The sequence below is a fragment of the Ixodes scapularis genome, unplaced genomic scaffold (genome assembly GCF_016920785.2).
Source record: "Ixodes scapularis isolate PalLabHiFi unplaced genomic scaffold, ASM1692078v2 PGA_scaffold0__279_contigs__length_252992795, whole genome shotgun sequence".
NCBI classification, from domain to species: Eukaryota; Metazoa; Arthropoda; class Arachnida; order Ixodida; family Ixodidae; genus Ixodes; species Ixodes scapularis.
This window is the reverse complement of record NW_024609835.1, coordinates 50750577-50765783: the sequence shown is the minus strand read 5'-3', so window position 1 is coordinate 50765783 and position 15207 is coordinate 50750577. Positions and strand designations below refer to the sequence as shown.

General features: G+C 48.4%; 1 protein-coding gene across 1 annotated transcript; it reads left to right on the top strand.

Annotated features, from left to right (window-relative positions):
• The first annotated feature begins 725 nt into the window (after nt 1–725).
• LOC121833027 lies at nt 726–12102 on the top strand. The gene is made up of 3 exons (XM_042286091.1): nt 726–1039; nt 7902–8063; nt 11723–12102. The coding sequence occupies exons 1-3, from the start codon at nt 946–948 to the stop codon at nt 11944–11946; spliced, it is 480 nt and encodes a 159-aa protein (XP_042142025.1). The 5' UTR covers nt 726–945; the 3' UTR covers nt 11947–12102.
• The last annotated feature ends 3105 nt before the right edge of the window (nt 12103–15207 follow it).

The following is a 15207-nucleotide window of genomic DNA, read 5'->3' as shown; positions in this document are numbered from 1 at the left end:
TCATTCATGAATGACGTAAATTCTGCTGTTTCTCAACCAGCTGGCCTACACTCTTATCTCTTCACGAAGCTTAAATTTTCCACAGCGACAAGTGGCCTACTCTACCGAAAGCACGTAAACATTTTTTTCTCTTGACCCTACGTAGGGCCCAACGGATTACTAGTCGAACAGCTTGGGGACACAAACGTCTCTAGTGGTACCCAAAGTCCACGAGCGCTAAGCCTAGCCCCGGGAAGAGCGAAAGTAAAACCTCCGGGTACCTCTTTGTAAAACCTCCCCTGTCCACCTGCTCCCTGTGTCCTGCTCAAAAGACCAGGAAGACCTCAAGGACAAGGGTAGATACTTTCGCGAGCCGGGTTCATCGAGAAGCAACCTCCATTTACCCATAAACTGACAGGGCGCTGGAAGCTAAGGTGATCCTCGGACCAATCACACGACTATCTTTAACCCCGTGATCAGTCTCCCGCCCGTACCCACGCTTAGAGAGCGGAGTCCAGGTGACGAAAAGGGAGGCGGGTTGATTGTACCGGCGAGAGCGCGTAGCTCCCACCGCACTGCCAGCTTGCAGGTGAAAGGAGTGGAAGACCCGTGCAGGAACCAGCTGAGGAAAGAGGTCAACCACAGTCCGCTCGGACGGCCTCCTTGCCCGAAACCGGTCTCCAGCAGTCGACGACGTGGAGGCGCGCCTGCTCGAAGCAGACACCTCCTTGCCGCATTCCTGCTTAGGCCTAACGACCGCCACCGGGACCATCGGCAAGCCGGACTTTCGCTCGAAGTCGGCGCTCTACACCAGCGGATATTGGGCGACAACCATGACTTGAGATCTCTCGTTCCGAGTGTTCACTTTGTTGCTTCGGGAGGGAAGAGACGACAGCGAGGCCCGTGAGCAGGGCTCGAGGAGTTTTCCGTCGACGTGAACGAACGGGTCGCAGAACCACAACAAACATGTTTCAGCCGTCGACCCAGAGGCTAGGCCTACCGGCCCTGCTGTCAGTATTGATGCTTGCGGTCATCCTTCTTCCGACGATTGTACACGGACGTAAGTGGCCTTCCTTCCTCTTTATTTCTTTTTAGCGGGAAAGCATGTTTATTTGGTCGAACGATACCGCGAATATCTAGCTGGTTGTGTTATATGTTTATTTTCTTAATCCCATTTTAATTCTCATATTCATATATATTTCCCGCACCGTCTTGAACATTGACACTAAAGGTCTGTGGTTTTCGTTCTCCTATTATTGTTAGACTGCACTGAGCAAAGAGGGACGCTGTTTGCATATTCCAGCATGCCTAAAGAAACCGTTACGCGTTCGTATATCCTCGTGAGAATGACCTTCGGTAAAAAGTCCCGTTATCCGTTCACCGTGCGTCGCCGGAAGTAGGTCCTGTTGTGATTAGTCGTCATACCGGCGGAAGTACGAAGCTATAGCACTGATACGTCAATCGGTTAGTAACACTTTGTTATCTGTCCGCGTTAGAGTATCCCGCTAAATGTGTTTTATTAAATTTGCCCAGAGCAACTGAAGCATTTGTTTATAGTAAACATTCTTCGGGATTCGAATTTAACCCACTGGCGTAGTTAAAATTATCTTTGTAATTTTTTTTTTTTATTTTTTTTTTTTAATTAGAGACAGCTGTTAGTAAATGTTGTATGGTAGGCGAACTCGAATTTGTGTGACCAAGTTTTTTGCAATCTTTCTTTTTTATTTTGTAGTTCGGAAAGTCTCTTGATTCCTGAAGAAGTGGAAACGTGCAGTTCATGCGTCACAAGAGCGATAGAAATCCCAGCAGTTGTGTTCCTCAACATATAAAGTTATATTTACAACTTCGTACTTCTTTTATCAGACCCATTTGGATCAACATCAGACCAATTTATCGATTAATTTATCGACTACCTGTCACCAATTTTTAGTCGGCGCGTCCGGGACATACTTGTTTTGTATGAAGCGACGAACCGCAGACGTCAAGCTAACTCGCAATCGTATCTCAATGCAAGGCTTTGCAATGTATAGTAAACTTCTCCGTTTTCAAACGCTATTGCGTGAGCGGGCCTCTTCTTCGGTGGGAGATCGCGTCTACGATGTCAAGGTTCCACTTGCGTCTCCCTGCACCGCCGAACCTCGGATCTCCGGGCTTCGAACCGAAAGTGCGATGTACACGCTCACCCTACCAACCAAACGCCTGTTTTTATCGCCTGACCCCTCTCTCTCTCTCTCTCTTTGTCTCTCTGCGCGTGGTTGTGGGAGGGAGCGTGGTCATGTGACAAAAGATAGACGTGTGATTGGTCCAACGAATACGTAGCTTCCACCACACTGTCAGCTTAGGAGGGAACAGAGCATTGGCGCCCGCTCCATAACCAGTTATGCCAAAATGAATATCCGCGCGCGGAAGTTTTCGGCTGCTTTCGAAGGTTGTCGTGCACGCATGAAGCGGCTAGCGTCCGCTGGTCAACGCTATCAACTGTTTTTTAGGGGAAGACGACGTGTAGCCTAGGGCACCGAACTTTAACCTCTTGATGGCAATTCAGCACCTTTTGAATGTAAATGCAGCGTCACTTACCACCACTGATTCGCCGTTTACATTTCGCATACAACGTTTAGCATGTTTGTGTGTACAACCCTCGAGGAACGCGCTCCTAAAACCAATTCCTATTTATATAAAAAAAATATTTTGGAATCTACACGGACAGTTTGCCGTGTAGATTCCAAAACCGGCCGTTCATGTAGCGTATATTCTGCAAGCGTTCCCTCTGCCATGTTACTTTCGCAATGTAGGAGTGATATTAAGAAGCAAGCAATAACTCATTACTCGCTTACAAATTACTGTCGATTATTATAAATCTTTCCAGAAAGTTGCAACCACTGTCTCTAGCCTAAATGAAATTCATAACAGTCAATGGTGTTAAAAAAAAAAGGCACTCCTAAAGGCTGTGCCCTATATTGTGATTAAACATCTCCAGGAAAATATGTAGTATACTCATTTGGGCAGAACTTCTGGCGGAAAGTAGCGTGAACTAGCCACGAGTGTAAGGGTGAAACAGAAGCGTATGCACTAAAAACGCGGTAACGCCGGCACCTCAAAGGAATTCATATCACGCACTCCGCTATTCAATCATTCCCATGTACCAATGCATCCATGGCATGGATGCATTGAAATATGGCTGCTTCACCTACCCGGGTATGGTCACAAGCTCATGAAGGTGCCCGTGTTTGTTCGCGGTAGTTTCTCTGCAGCGACGTGAGAAACCGGCGGTGGCATCATCCTCGAAGTGCTCAATGTGCGTGGCTGCTCAAAGGCTTAGCGCGGCCGCCGCGCTCGACTCAACGCTGTTCGTTTCTCTTCGTCCGTTTTCGGCTAGCCCCTGCTTCATGTTACGTTAAAAAGCCGTGGTTGCGTCATCGTCGCAGTGTATTCCCCAAGGTCACGTAAAGATCAGAAACTCAACCGAAAAACAAAAACAAAAACAAAAGGTTTATAACTATAACGGCTATAGTTATGAAATCGCTTTTGTTTCGGTTTTTCTTGGGTTCCGGTTTTCGAATATCGGTTACCAATTTAGCGTTCCCCCAAAACCGGTTCATTTTCATTCGTGTGAAATGCGTAAAAAAAGGCCTTTCGAAAGTTGTCCAGCAGCAATCAAAGTTGTTCCTAAAAAAAAAAAAAAAAAAAATCAAAGCTGCATTTTTTTTTTTTTTTTGCACTTTCTATTTAGAGGTTAATGGCGTGTCTGAAATTGTAGCAAGACACTTCATTCTATCAATTCGCCGAAGGCCGAATGTTTCAATTCCCGCCTATGTTTATTCGTTTTTCCGTGGTCTATGGGGAGATTCCTTCCATCGTCCTGCCACAACACTGTAAAGGCTACACGCGCTACCCACCGCACGAGTTAAAACGAGGATTCAGACTCTTCCTGTGGGCCAAGGGTCTCGCGCTCTTGAGCTTCCCTGTAACCCCAAGCTAAGGTGTACTAGATCGGGGAGGTGTGCCGTCCGGCGGCCGTGAGAGTGTCGCAATGTGCAAACACGCCGCTGAGGGCGCTGGAGGGCAGAGCGCGGCCATCCGACAGCAGACAGAGGCCTGGCCGCCGCAGCAGCGACGCTTCCTTCAGCCTGAAAATAGTCGCATTCTTCGTTTGTTTTTGCCTGCTTGTGTGCGAGAAAGATTAAGTGCAACCCTATATCACACCCCCATGAAACAGCATGATTTGAGCGAGCGGCAGGACCATTCCAAAGCGTAAACGCCGTTTGGGAGAGGTTAGCGCCACTAAATAAGCTACGCTTCAGAGTAACGACACTTGGCCATATTGTGTCTTATAATCATGGTTGCCAGTTATCTGAACCTTTATCTGAAATCACAGTAAATGTTTTCCCGCCCTCCACAAATGTTTAAACCGTTCGCGACAGAGCAAAGCAATATTACACGAGCTTTCTACCACCGAATCTAATGCTGAGGAAGTCGCACTTTTGAATCATGACAATCGGCAGTTGCGTCTGCTCTGCATACGAGCCAAAATGGCGGCGCCCACAACAATGTCAGGGAACGAAGTGCCGATACTCTAAGCGCAGCTTATTTAGTGGCTCTAGGAGAGGTGTATAGTTACAATCTCGATTCTCTAATATTCTTTTTCTTCTTTTTTTCGTTTCGCTGTTAAAGGAGCTATGCAACAATTTTTGTACTTTGCGCAAATACCGCTTAAAACGGATCCCTAACGTTAATGACCTACGAAACACGCGTCCGTTTTTCAACCCACGCAATAGAAGTCCCAGAAAAAAATTTAAGAAAAACGAGCAGCGTTCACCCCCTCAACTCGCAGCCAGAACAAGTGGCCACGTGATCTGGAGCCGATTATATGCCGCCAGTGTTGATCATAGCCACGCGCTGGGGTTGGCAAAGCGCAGGACACGCGCTGAGTTCCAGACATTGTTATGGCTCGGCTGTTGTCGTCGTTGCAGCGATTGGACACGGGTCACAACCCGAATGCTTCTCGAGCTAGCAATTGTCACGAGCCCAAGTCGAGTGCTCACGCAATGCTCGGGTCCAATCTATGAACCGCATTCAAATATCGTCACTTGGGTGTACTGCGATCCCCGAGTTACGTCATCAAATTTTGCAAAGGAGAGATTGAATGAAAATGATCGCTTTTGTCCTTGAAATTACACCGCAACAAAGGAGTTTCTTGGCCAATGGCGTTGCGTGTGAGTATCCTTGAGTCCCAGCTGTGCCAGTAAGCTCGTGTAGAGAGAAAAACATTCCAATTGAATATCGTTGCACAGCTCCTTTAAAGAAGAAGAATCGTCTATCTCATCTTGCGTGAGCATTAAGAAAGCGAAGTTTAAGTATATGATATAATGTGCAATGCTTTCCTCTCGCTTTAGTATCAAGGCTTTTTTAATTCTATTTTCGGAAGCTGTACCTTTTGCAGACCTTTAAATACCTAGTTTTTTGTTCTGGTGTTAATACATATTTTTACATAGCATGAAATAATGAGAGCGATGTTTTCTTGACTTCTGCATTCTCAGTCCAACATTATAGGCCAGGATATGTCTGAATTCATTTTATCTATAGTCAGCATGCATCATATAAAAATAAACACGAAGACTGGCCAGATAAACGGAGCAACTACAACTGTTGTCTTTATTGAAGAGCAATCTGAAGAAATTTGCTCTCTCCGAGATGTCACACAGGTCACAGATTCTTCTTGGACGTTTTTTTGTTTTTTTTTCTCTTCATCCATTTTTGTTTTCTTCTTTTCTTGGAATCAGGCGACCCCACTCCTCAAACAGAAAGGCGTTGCTCGGCGTTCTAAACAAGGAGTGTTTCTCTTTGCATGTATTGAAACCCACCTTGCCCCCCGGCCACGGTGTAAGGTACACTCTTTAGGTGAGGACACGGCGGGGCTGAACGCGCGGCGCGAGGAATCAGATAGCGTTCGTTCGAAGGGCATCCGAAAGGCTGCATCATTCCGCGGCCACCGTGCCCGCGGCTGACAGTGTCGCCGGCGGCCAAACAGCGAAACTGTGTGAGAACGAAAAAAATTAGCTCGTTGCCCTGACACCCCGGTACACCGTGGTCTTTCTGCACGAGCGACAACCTCGCTGGAGCTCTGCGCGTGTGGAACATGAGGCGGCACGAGCCGTCTTTGCCGTGCCCACGGATCGACGAGTCATCTGCCGGCGCCGCTTGAAACCATAGTGAGAGAGAGAAAGAGAGAGAGGGAAAAACGAACTTTACCTGCACTGCGCGAGGTGCGCACTGTCCTCACCTGAAGAGTATTATCCTACACCGTGTCCCCGGCGCCAAACAGCGCCGCTCCGTCTTCCTCTTCACCGTATTTAACATCTTTGTGATCGAGTCCCTTGCCTCTTCGGCACAGAAAGCAGCCACAAAATATTGTACACCGCTTCATACACAACGCAAAACAAGAAGAAAGAGTCACACCAACACGCCCTACGCCAGCCTCGCTAAATGCTGCCTGACCGGGCTCCCGTCCCCGCTGTGACTGGCAACGCCACCCCAGGCCCCTGCGGCCAGGATTGGGCGACTCGACTCCCAGTTCCTATCGAGATGCCGATGCAGTTGGCACAGCTCCCAGTTCTAGTAGACCCTACCCAAGCTACGCTGAGACCTTGTAGAGTTAAGCCAATGTCACACTGCAGGTCATACGTACCTCATACAAAAGACAGTCTACAAACACGAGTCACCTCAATATCCGTGGTTCGAAGGCCGTGTGTCAAGTTTCTCCCCGAACTCATTGCCTTACGGCACTCGAAGCATGGATCTCGCGGTGACTCGCGTTCGAATCTGTATGCATGCCGCCTTTTGTCTGATGTATAGATGCTTTAAACACGCGCCAGATTGAGCCGTCATTGCCAACTTCCTCTTGACTCACCGAGGTGCCGAGCCACTGAACCGGGCGTTGACGAGTTTCACAAAGGCCTATGCTGGGGAGAGGGACAGAGTAACGCCTGAATTGGCAATAGCCTGTCCTGCTGTGGACATGATGAAGTGAAGCGAAAGCAATAAGAGCAAACAAAAAATTAAAATCAGTTATCACAGCTGCCTGAAAGCGTCTATATAACCGGTGTGACCTCGGCTTTACGCTCTCCACTGCAACACATCTAATCCTTGAGGCGAAGAGGTGATATTCACCTTACACCATAGACGAGGTCGTCGTTCACAGCGTATGCTCAGAGAAAACTCACACTTTCTGCCTGCCAAGAATGGGGATCTATAGCATAGCATGCACGATGCACCTTTGCGGAAGCTCGCGCTGTCAGCACACATTCATTATACCCTGTTTTACCCCTTAGGTTGTACTTATAGCGGACTGCTAGCCACCGCGGAGCCTATTCATAGCCCGGAGCGCGTCACGTGACCTTCCGGTTGGGTGGAGCCAACCAGAATATCACGTCCCTCCCCGATTGGCTCTACAAACCTTCATCTTCAAAAAAAAGTCCGCGACAGAGCAAAACGATATCCCCTCTGCTTGCCGAACAACGTGTCTATAGGGAGTATTCACTGGCGGCCATAGACGTATGCGCTGCTGCTGAGCGCGTGCTGACGGCGAGCTTCCGCAGTCCTTTTGGAGCGTGCATTTAGCACCATGAAGGTTGCCGGTCTTAGCAGGCTATTAATGTGTGCTCGTTCTGAGCATGCGCTCTAAACATCGCCCTCAAATATGGCGTCCAGTGAATACCTCCTATACTTCGTTCCAGCTTGAGTGCAGACGTAGCCGACACTACGAGCTAATGGGACCAATCAAGCAGCGCTAACAGCGCAAGTCACTAGGCCTCCCGATTCAATCACACAATATGGCAACCGCCAATGTTGTTTCGTGGCATTTTGAAAATAGACTTTGTATTGTGATCGGCATAGACCCGATGGTAAAGCTCTCCTTGTCGCAGGTCGGACATCGCACTGCTACACGTGTCGTTCGAGGGGCCAGCTGGGAGACTGTCGGGACCCGTTCCCCTACAACGAGACCACGGCCGACGGCGTCCGAGGTGTCGACGCCACGCCGTGCGCGTCCAAGTGGTGCGGCAAGCTCATCGAGGGAAGGGACGACGGTGAGGCATTCACTCGTGGGCCATATCGCTTTCCCAAAAGCTGCTCTCGGGGCAGCAGACCAATACCGCTTATTGCCACAGACAAAATGAGAACGGCAAGGAGGTCATCTAGCGCGAGCTTCGGCCTTCGATGACGCTTCGCCGTCTCGTGAGCCTCGATCGTGCACGCGCAGCTAAAGCTCGAAGGAAGTGAACGAGCGCGTGCTGGAGGTCGGGCATCGGTATAAAACGTCCTGCCGCTTTCCTTTTTTTCTTTTTTTGTCGAAGACTGCAAAAGACGATGAAGAGTTCTAGGGAACCGTTTTTGCACGTCCTTTACGGTACGATGGGCCCACGAAATGCGCATATACGAGTCTTCTGCGGTAGCAGATGCGCAGTCTGTACTGTGCATTCCGTCAACGTTCGTAAATCCTCGACCCGCCCTAAGTGGCAAACACAGCGAATTTCTACAAAAGTACGCACAATAAAGCGGCGGAGGCGCGCATCTTGGCGTCGCCCCGCGCTAACATTGAGCCCGTTGTGAGACGCTGCAAAGACGTGAACTAGGCGGTGTTGCGTGGATCTAGTAACGACTTTACAAGAAGAAAGTCAGCCGGTTCCGTTTTCGGCGTGGAACTTCAGAGACTCACCTTGTATGTCCCGCTACTGCAGTGCCACCAACAGGCGCCTGACGTCCTGCGATGGCGGTGGCGCTTTGCGGGGAGCAAGTCGTCTGCTTTTCGCGCAGGAGTTGCGGTGACGTCAGCAAGATGCCGAGCTCGATTGGCTCTAATTGAAGGATAAGTTGGTAGACCTCAAAGCAAGCTGCCTCGAGGTCTACCCGCTATCCTTCATTCAGAACCAATCAGAGCTCGGCGTTGACATCACCGCAGCTCCAACAAAAGAAGCAGACGAACTCTTGCACCGCATAGGAAGCTCGCGAGCCAACAGCGTCGTGCCGGTCGCCTATTGTTGCCTCCCCTAGCGGTAGCCGGCGCAGAATCATCGGGAAGCAATTGCGACGAACAGCACAGCGGACAGTGTCCCCGTCGTCATTACGACGGGGTGGCAGTACGAATCCAAAGCTCCTTCCGTGGTGTCAATATGACGAAGGGAAAACTCCTTCACGAATCTGGCCACGTGTACGACGTGAAGGAGGTCCGTTTCGACGGACGGACCCGTTTGCCGTTAGGTGCCCCCTGGTCGGGGCTCGAATTGGATCTACCCGGTTTCTATAGCTGTCCATGCATCGCAGAGGCTTTCTTTCTGGGAAACGGGTTTCGCCGCATACGCAATGCCCACAGCTTCAGAGGACAAACGTTCCTCTTCATAAACAACGACTCGATGTTGTTTGGACCGTCAGGCACCGGGACCCTGTTTACTGCCGTCGATAGAGGGGAAGGGATTGTTGTCAACTGTCGATCGGTTGCCCAGACCATGCCTGTCAGTCGGATTGGTTTGGACAAAGATCTTCCTCGAAAGAAATAATATAAATAAACCGTCACTCAATGAACCATCACCCGAATGCGGCTACGTAAAAGACTAAACGATTAGCTCCCTATACTCGCGACGATACACCACAAAGAGAAATTACATCACCGAGCTATTTGCAGAGCGATTTGATTCAATAAAGAGTATTGTACCGGAAAATAGAAACAATATTAATTTAAGTTTCAATATTCAAAAGCCACCACAATGCTTCACAACCAAAAAGCTTTTTAAAACAAAACGTATAGCCACCGAGAGAAAGAGAACAGCACTCTGAAGTTTCAGTTGTCCCGCTTCGGCGTCTCGCGCTCCACGCCTCGGCGTCTCGCGCTCCTCGTGGAGCGCATGCTCAAGGCCGGGTCTTCAAAAGACGCGCCCTGTCGTTCTGATTCTGCCAGTGACTATAGCATTTTCATATCATGACCACGGTGCACGGCCCAGCTATCACACCACACGCTATTGCCAACGTGTTTATTTTTTCTCTCTCTTCTTTTTTGCCAGCATAATTATTATGGTTACTGGGATGGACACGGCAGGGCGTCTCTTAGTCGCCCGGGCTCTCACCCCGCACTTGTTGCCTTTTATCGTACTTTGTCTGTGCGTGCACGGTCGAAGCTCACGAGACGTTCAAAAGTTATCGAAGCTAGGAAGATCGCGCTGGAGGTGAGACAACTGAAACCCCTCCCCGTCGTTCTCATCCTGCCAGTGAATATAGTACGAGGAAATGTGGTCACGCGAGTCACCAGCTCAAGGGGTCAACTCCGTGCTTCAATATGGCCTTGATGATAACAATGCCAAGAAGCCCACCTCTCGTGTCCGCGCTAACTGTATGGCGCAATTTACGTCGAAGAGATTTTTTTTCCTGCTCTGCACGAGGTCTGTTTACACGTACACCACAGCGCTATCTCTGCGCTATTAAGCCAGGGTCACACTATTCGTAGATCATACAAAAAGCAGCTTGTAAACACGAGTCACCGCAATGCCCGTGGTTCGAATGCCCGGTGCCAAGTTTCTCCGACAACCCACTGCCTCGCAGCATTCGAAGCACGGATCTCGCAGTGACTGGCGTTCGAATCTGTATGCAGATTGTCTCTTTTGTATGATGTATAAGCAGTGTGACCACGGCCTTAGACAATACTGGATATAGCGCTGACCTTGCCGATACAGCGTCACATCAGCGCTGAGTTACGTTGAAGTCAGCGCTGTACCAGCGTTGTTTCCATCGTTCGTTTCTTAGTCCAGACGCGGCCTACGTTACGAGCTGATGAGATCAATCGGACAGAATAAAAACTGCGCCATCATGGTGTTCGCCATATTTATGTAGGTGTTCCCAGCGTTATTAGAACCAACTCGGTTCTAGAACTCCGCTCCGGAGGGGGGGTCCCTTTGTGTGGCGCCTGTTAGAGGGTGCGCGCTCCGCATTAATACTCGCTATCATCACCATTTACGGCGCGCTTGTGGCCGTTGCATGCGGCCTACTGAGCTTACGGATGTTCGTGGCGCTTTTTCTAACAGTGACAGACGACTTTCAAATTGTGTCTGCTGCAGTTGGTAGTCATCGGCACATCTACTATTACAGTATGTAGAAACTTGCCCTGATTGTAGCGCCGACGAATTTGGGTTGTTCGAAACGCTTCGCGCTGTCAGCACAGCTAAGGCAGCAGCATTTTACAATAATGCAAAGCGTATGCCAAAACGGTCGTAGCGCTTTTCATGCTCAAATTGTAATTTTTACTGGCGAAAGGGCAAAAATTAACCAAAAACCATGCTAAACCTCGAGAGGAGTCAGGACTCGCAAGCAGCCGCGGAGCAGTAGCAGACGAAAACGCGTGGAATAATGCGCCGGCAGCGCCACCTAGCTGCAAAAAAATCGGACATGGTTTCGGACCACCTCCAATGTACAGCATCTATGGAAAGTTCCATAACTGAGTTGATCTAGTAATGGTGGGTGTTCCATCATCGCTGTACCAATCACGTACAGGGAAAGGCTTAATGACTTTCGCTTTTGACGCTGTTTGATCGGTCCCTTAACTCGTATACCGTCGGTTGCGTCTGGACTTAAGCTGAAACAAAGTATAGTGTTGGTCTATAGCACTACACTGTATGTTTGAACTGGCCCTTAAAGTGTTCAAGCTCCCTGGATCACGGACCCAACCAACACGCTTTTTTCGAAACTTTTTCGATCCTCGCAGACTTCGACCTGGCCACCGAGCGGATGTGCTTGCAGAGGCCTCCGGACGACCAGGAGGAACGCTGCGCCGAAACGCTCTACCAAAACAGACGAGTCTACATGTGCTTCTGTCGTGGCGACCTGTGCAACACCGCTCACACCACAACCGCCTCGGGACTCCTTACAACAGCCCTGACGGCTCTTCTATGCATCGCCTTCCACGCTGCCAAACTTCTCCAAGCTTAACGCCTGCAGGCACGATACAAAACGTTAGCGTCTCTTTCTGAAACAAGTTCGCCACGCTTACATGTCTATATACCCCGTTTGACACCAAGTTTGAGCGCAGCTGCGGTCGAACTATAGAGTGAAACGGAGTATATGCGCAAACGCGTCGCCACGACGAACCTCAAAAATCAGTCCGGCCCAGGGTGTAAGATAGGCAGGTGGGGAAACGGCCCATAGAAGCCTACCGCAGCGCCGTGACCGGATTGTGTACTCGTCTGCTTGCGGGTACCCTCGATTTGCGACAGATGGCGCTGCGGCGAGAGGAAAAAAATCGAAATCGGATTTGCATGGAACTTTGTGGGAGAGTGCGCAAAATAAACCGAGAGCACGACAGTCCTCTATTAAAAATCCACGAGAAACCATCTCCGCCAGGAGTCGTAGAAAGAATAAAAACACTTAGGGACAAGGACAGACAGCACAGTTCTTTCAACTAGCAACACACATTTACTGGTGTCTCCTTCAATAGTGCTATCTCCTTCCTAACGTTTGAGACTAAAGAGGAAGATGCGGAAATATATATATATATATATATATATATATATATATATATATATATTTCCGCATCTTCCTCTTTAGTCTCAAACGTTAGGAAGGAGATAGCACTATTGAAGGAGACACCAGTAAATGTGTGTTGCTAGTTGAAAGAACTGTGCTGTCTGTCCTTGTCCCTAAGTGTTTTTATTCTTTCTCTACTCCTGTATTTTCACCAACACGCTCTTTCATCTTCATCTCCGCCAGTTTAGCCGGTCGCCACCGGTCGCCCACCTGGAGTGAGTTCGCGGTACTCCACACAGATGGCGCCACAGAAAAAGAGAAAACCGAGGGGTACACAATCTGGTCGCTCATTTGGCTCTCGTTTCCCCACCCGTCTATCTTACACCCTGGTCCGGCCACTGTGCCCGGTTTCAACCCCTACGAGTTGAAGGAGCCAATTCATAGCGAAGCATGTGACCTTCCGATCGGACGGAGCGTGAAGTCACCTTGAACGCGTGGATGTGCCGGATTGGCGAACATATTTCCCGTGGCGTCCGTTGCGGCACGTCGGAATCCGAAACGGAGTAATAGAGACCATGCTCGATTGTTCTACCTCTCAATGTTGGTGTCTTTAGTAAATTATGTGTTTAGGCTGAGAGCTGTCACACTGCCACAGCAATAATTGGAAGCAATTGCGGTCATCTGGCATCATACAGACACGCGTACCTTCGAAAGCAACGCTGTGCAATATGCTTGGCTAGTCACAGCCAAGTTGGCGGAACGTGTACAAAACGACACTGAACAGAAAGTAAAATATATTGTTAGTTTACCAAGAATTGGTGTCATAGGTTTATTTAGAGACGAAGTGTTTTTCCTCCATTAAACTTCTACTGCGGCTCCACGAACGCTATTACGTCGAGAAAAAGCCATCGCATAATTTATAAACAAGCCCATGAACGGAGGCAAACAAAATATCTTTATAAAGTTGTCTTCATCCGGTGCCTCTGTCTTTATACTCAAGCTCTGTGGATGTAGGGTACAGGATGCAATAATAACGAGTTACTCCCATGCACAGGGCGAAAAAACACGCAAGTTTGAAGCCGACATTCAAAGTTGGCGCCATAGATGCTCGGATCTGCTTTGGAGGGTTCATCTCCAAGTTTTTGTATCAAACAGTCACACCTTTAGAACAGTTTCAGAAAGTTGCGCATTGTAAGTACTTCAAGTAAAATCAATAGTGATCTCTTTTCTTGAGGACACGGAAAGGAAATGTTTCGGGGATGACATTTGACAGGCATATGCAATGACATTTATTGCACACACACACACACAAAAGAAAAAGAAAAAAAAAAGAATCGATGTATGCGGAAACAATGTTCTACTCAAAATCAGACAGAAGCAAAATATCAATTCTTTCCACAAATATTTTATAAGGCACTGGGTAAGACCATCTACTGAATAGATGGTGTCATGAAAGATGGGAATATGTATTATCACGAGCCATTTTGGTGTAAAGAATGGTCTCACACAACTTCCTCGCACTAGAAACCCTACCTAGGACGAAGCAGTGAAATAAGCTGGCAAATAATAATTTGCATCAAATTTCGATGCAAATAATAATTTACATCGAATTTCGAATGATTGAATTTGTAGGTTTTCTCGAAAATTGCATAAATATAACCATTGTATGAGTTGAGATAGTCCCAGAAAGGGAAGGACTTTCTGCATCAATGCCGCAGAACTCCTCTTCAGTCATGATGTAATTAAGATAGAATAGCAAATACTCTCGACTAAATGTATTTGAAAGATACCAAAATACTATCAAAGGTATTTTAAATATAGTATCTTGAGTAGAGTATTTAAGATAGGCACAAGTCTGGTATATAGGTCACGCGACACCGAGATGGCTGACTGTCAGTTGGTGAGTTTCGTTAGAGGCATTCATTGTGTCGTGGAAAAATATTTTAACGTTCATCTTTCATAGACTGTAGCGCCACCTATCATTCCGTTCCGGACAGATAAAAACGCTTATATTAGAACCAGCCGTCTACATGCTCTCAGCCATCACTACATTTGGTGACATAAAACTTTAACTGCACTACGTTCACTCAGCATACCGATCCCCCCCCCCCCCCCCCTTCCCCCTTCTCAATCTTTCGTTTCCTTTTCCTTAAAAACAATTGCCAAATCTGGTTTCGTTTCGACTTCTTAATTAACATATAAAGGTAAAATAGAACGCTTCTTCTACCTTTCACCTTGGGAAAGACATCCACGGGCTACGTATAAGTTGAAAACCTCGGCCGAGTCCAACGGGGAAATAACTGGGTTCACCCTAGGTTCACCTCATCCACACCATCCGCCAGTTCTGCTTTCACGTCTCGTGCGCACGCAGGTAAGTGGTCTCAGACATGAAGGGTGACTTGCGGAAGATGGGCTCGTCGTCCATGTGCTCCACGAGAACGTCGGCCTTCACTTCCAGTGTCACCTTGTGGAACTCGCGAACGAAGGTGAAGAAGAAGAACACCAGGCACAGGCCGAGCAACCACTCGAACGTCGCTGACGCCACCAGCAGCGGGAATCCCTGCGCATGAGAAGGAAGAACCTCTAACAATCGACAAATCCCTTTCGAAAGTCGCGTGTCCATTGATGAAAGGTCCGAAGCACTGCACAATGCCGGAACAAGCGACAGCACAAAACGTGAGATACTAAAACTACGTAAGCTAGATGAAGCGGCAGTAGTAGAATTTC

Excerpts from the sequence above, each read along its gene's own strand:
- LOC121833027 (XM_042286091.1), top strand. The coding sequence starts at position 946 with ATGTTTCAGCCGTCGACCCAGAGGCTAGGCCTACCGGCCCTGCTGTCA. Across the intron at positions 1,040-7,901 it reads TCCGACGATTGTACACGGAC|GTCGGACATCGCACTGCTAC; the intron begins GTAAGTGGCCTT and ends TCCTTGTCGCAG. Across the intron at positions 8,064-11,722 it reads CATCGAGGGAAGGGACGACG|ACTTCGACCTGGCCACCGAG; the intron begins GTGAGGCATTCA and ends CGATCCTCGCAG.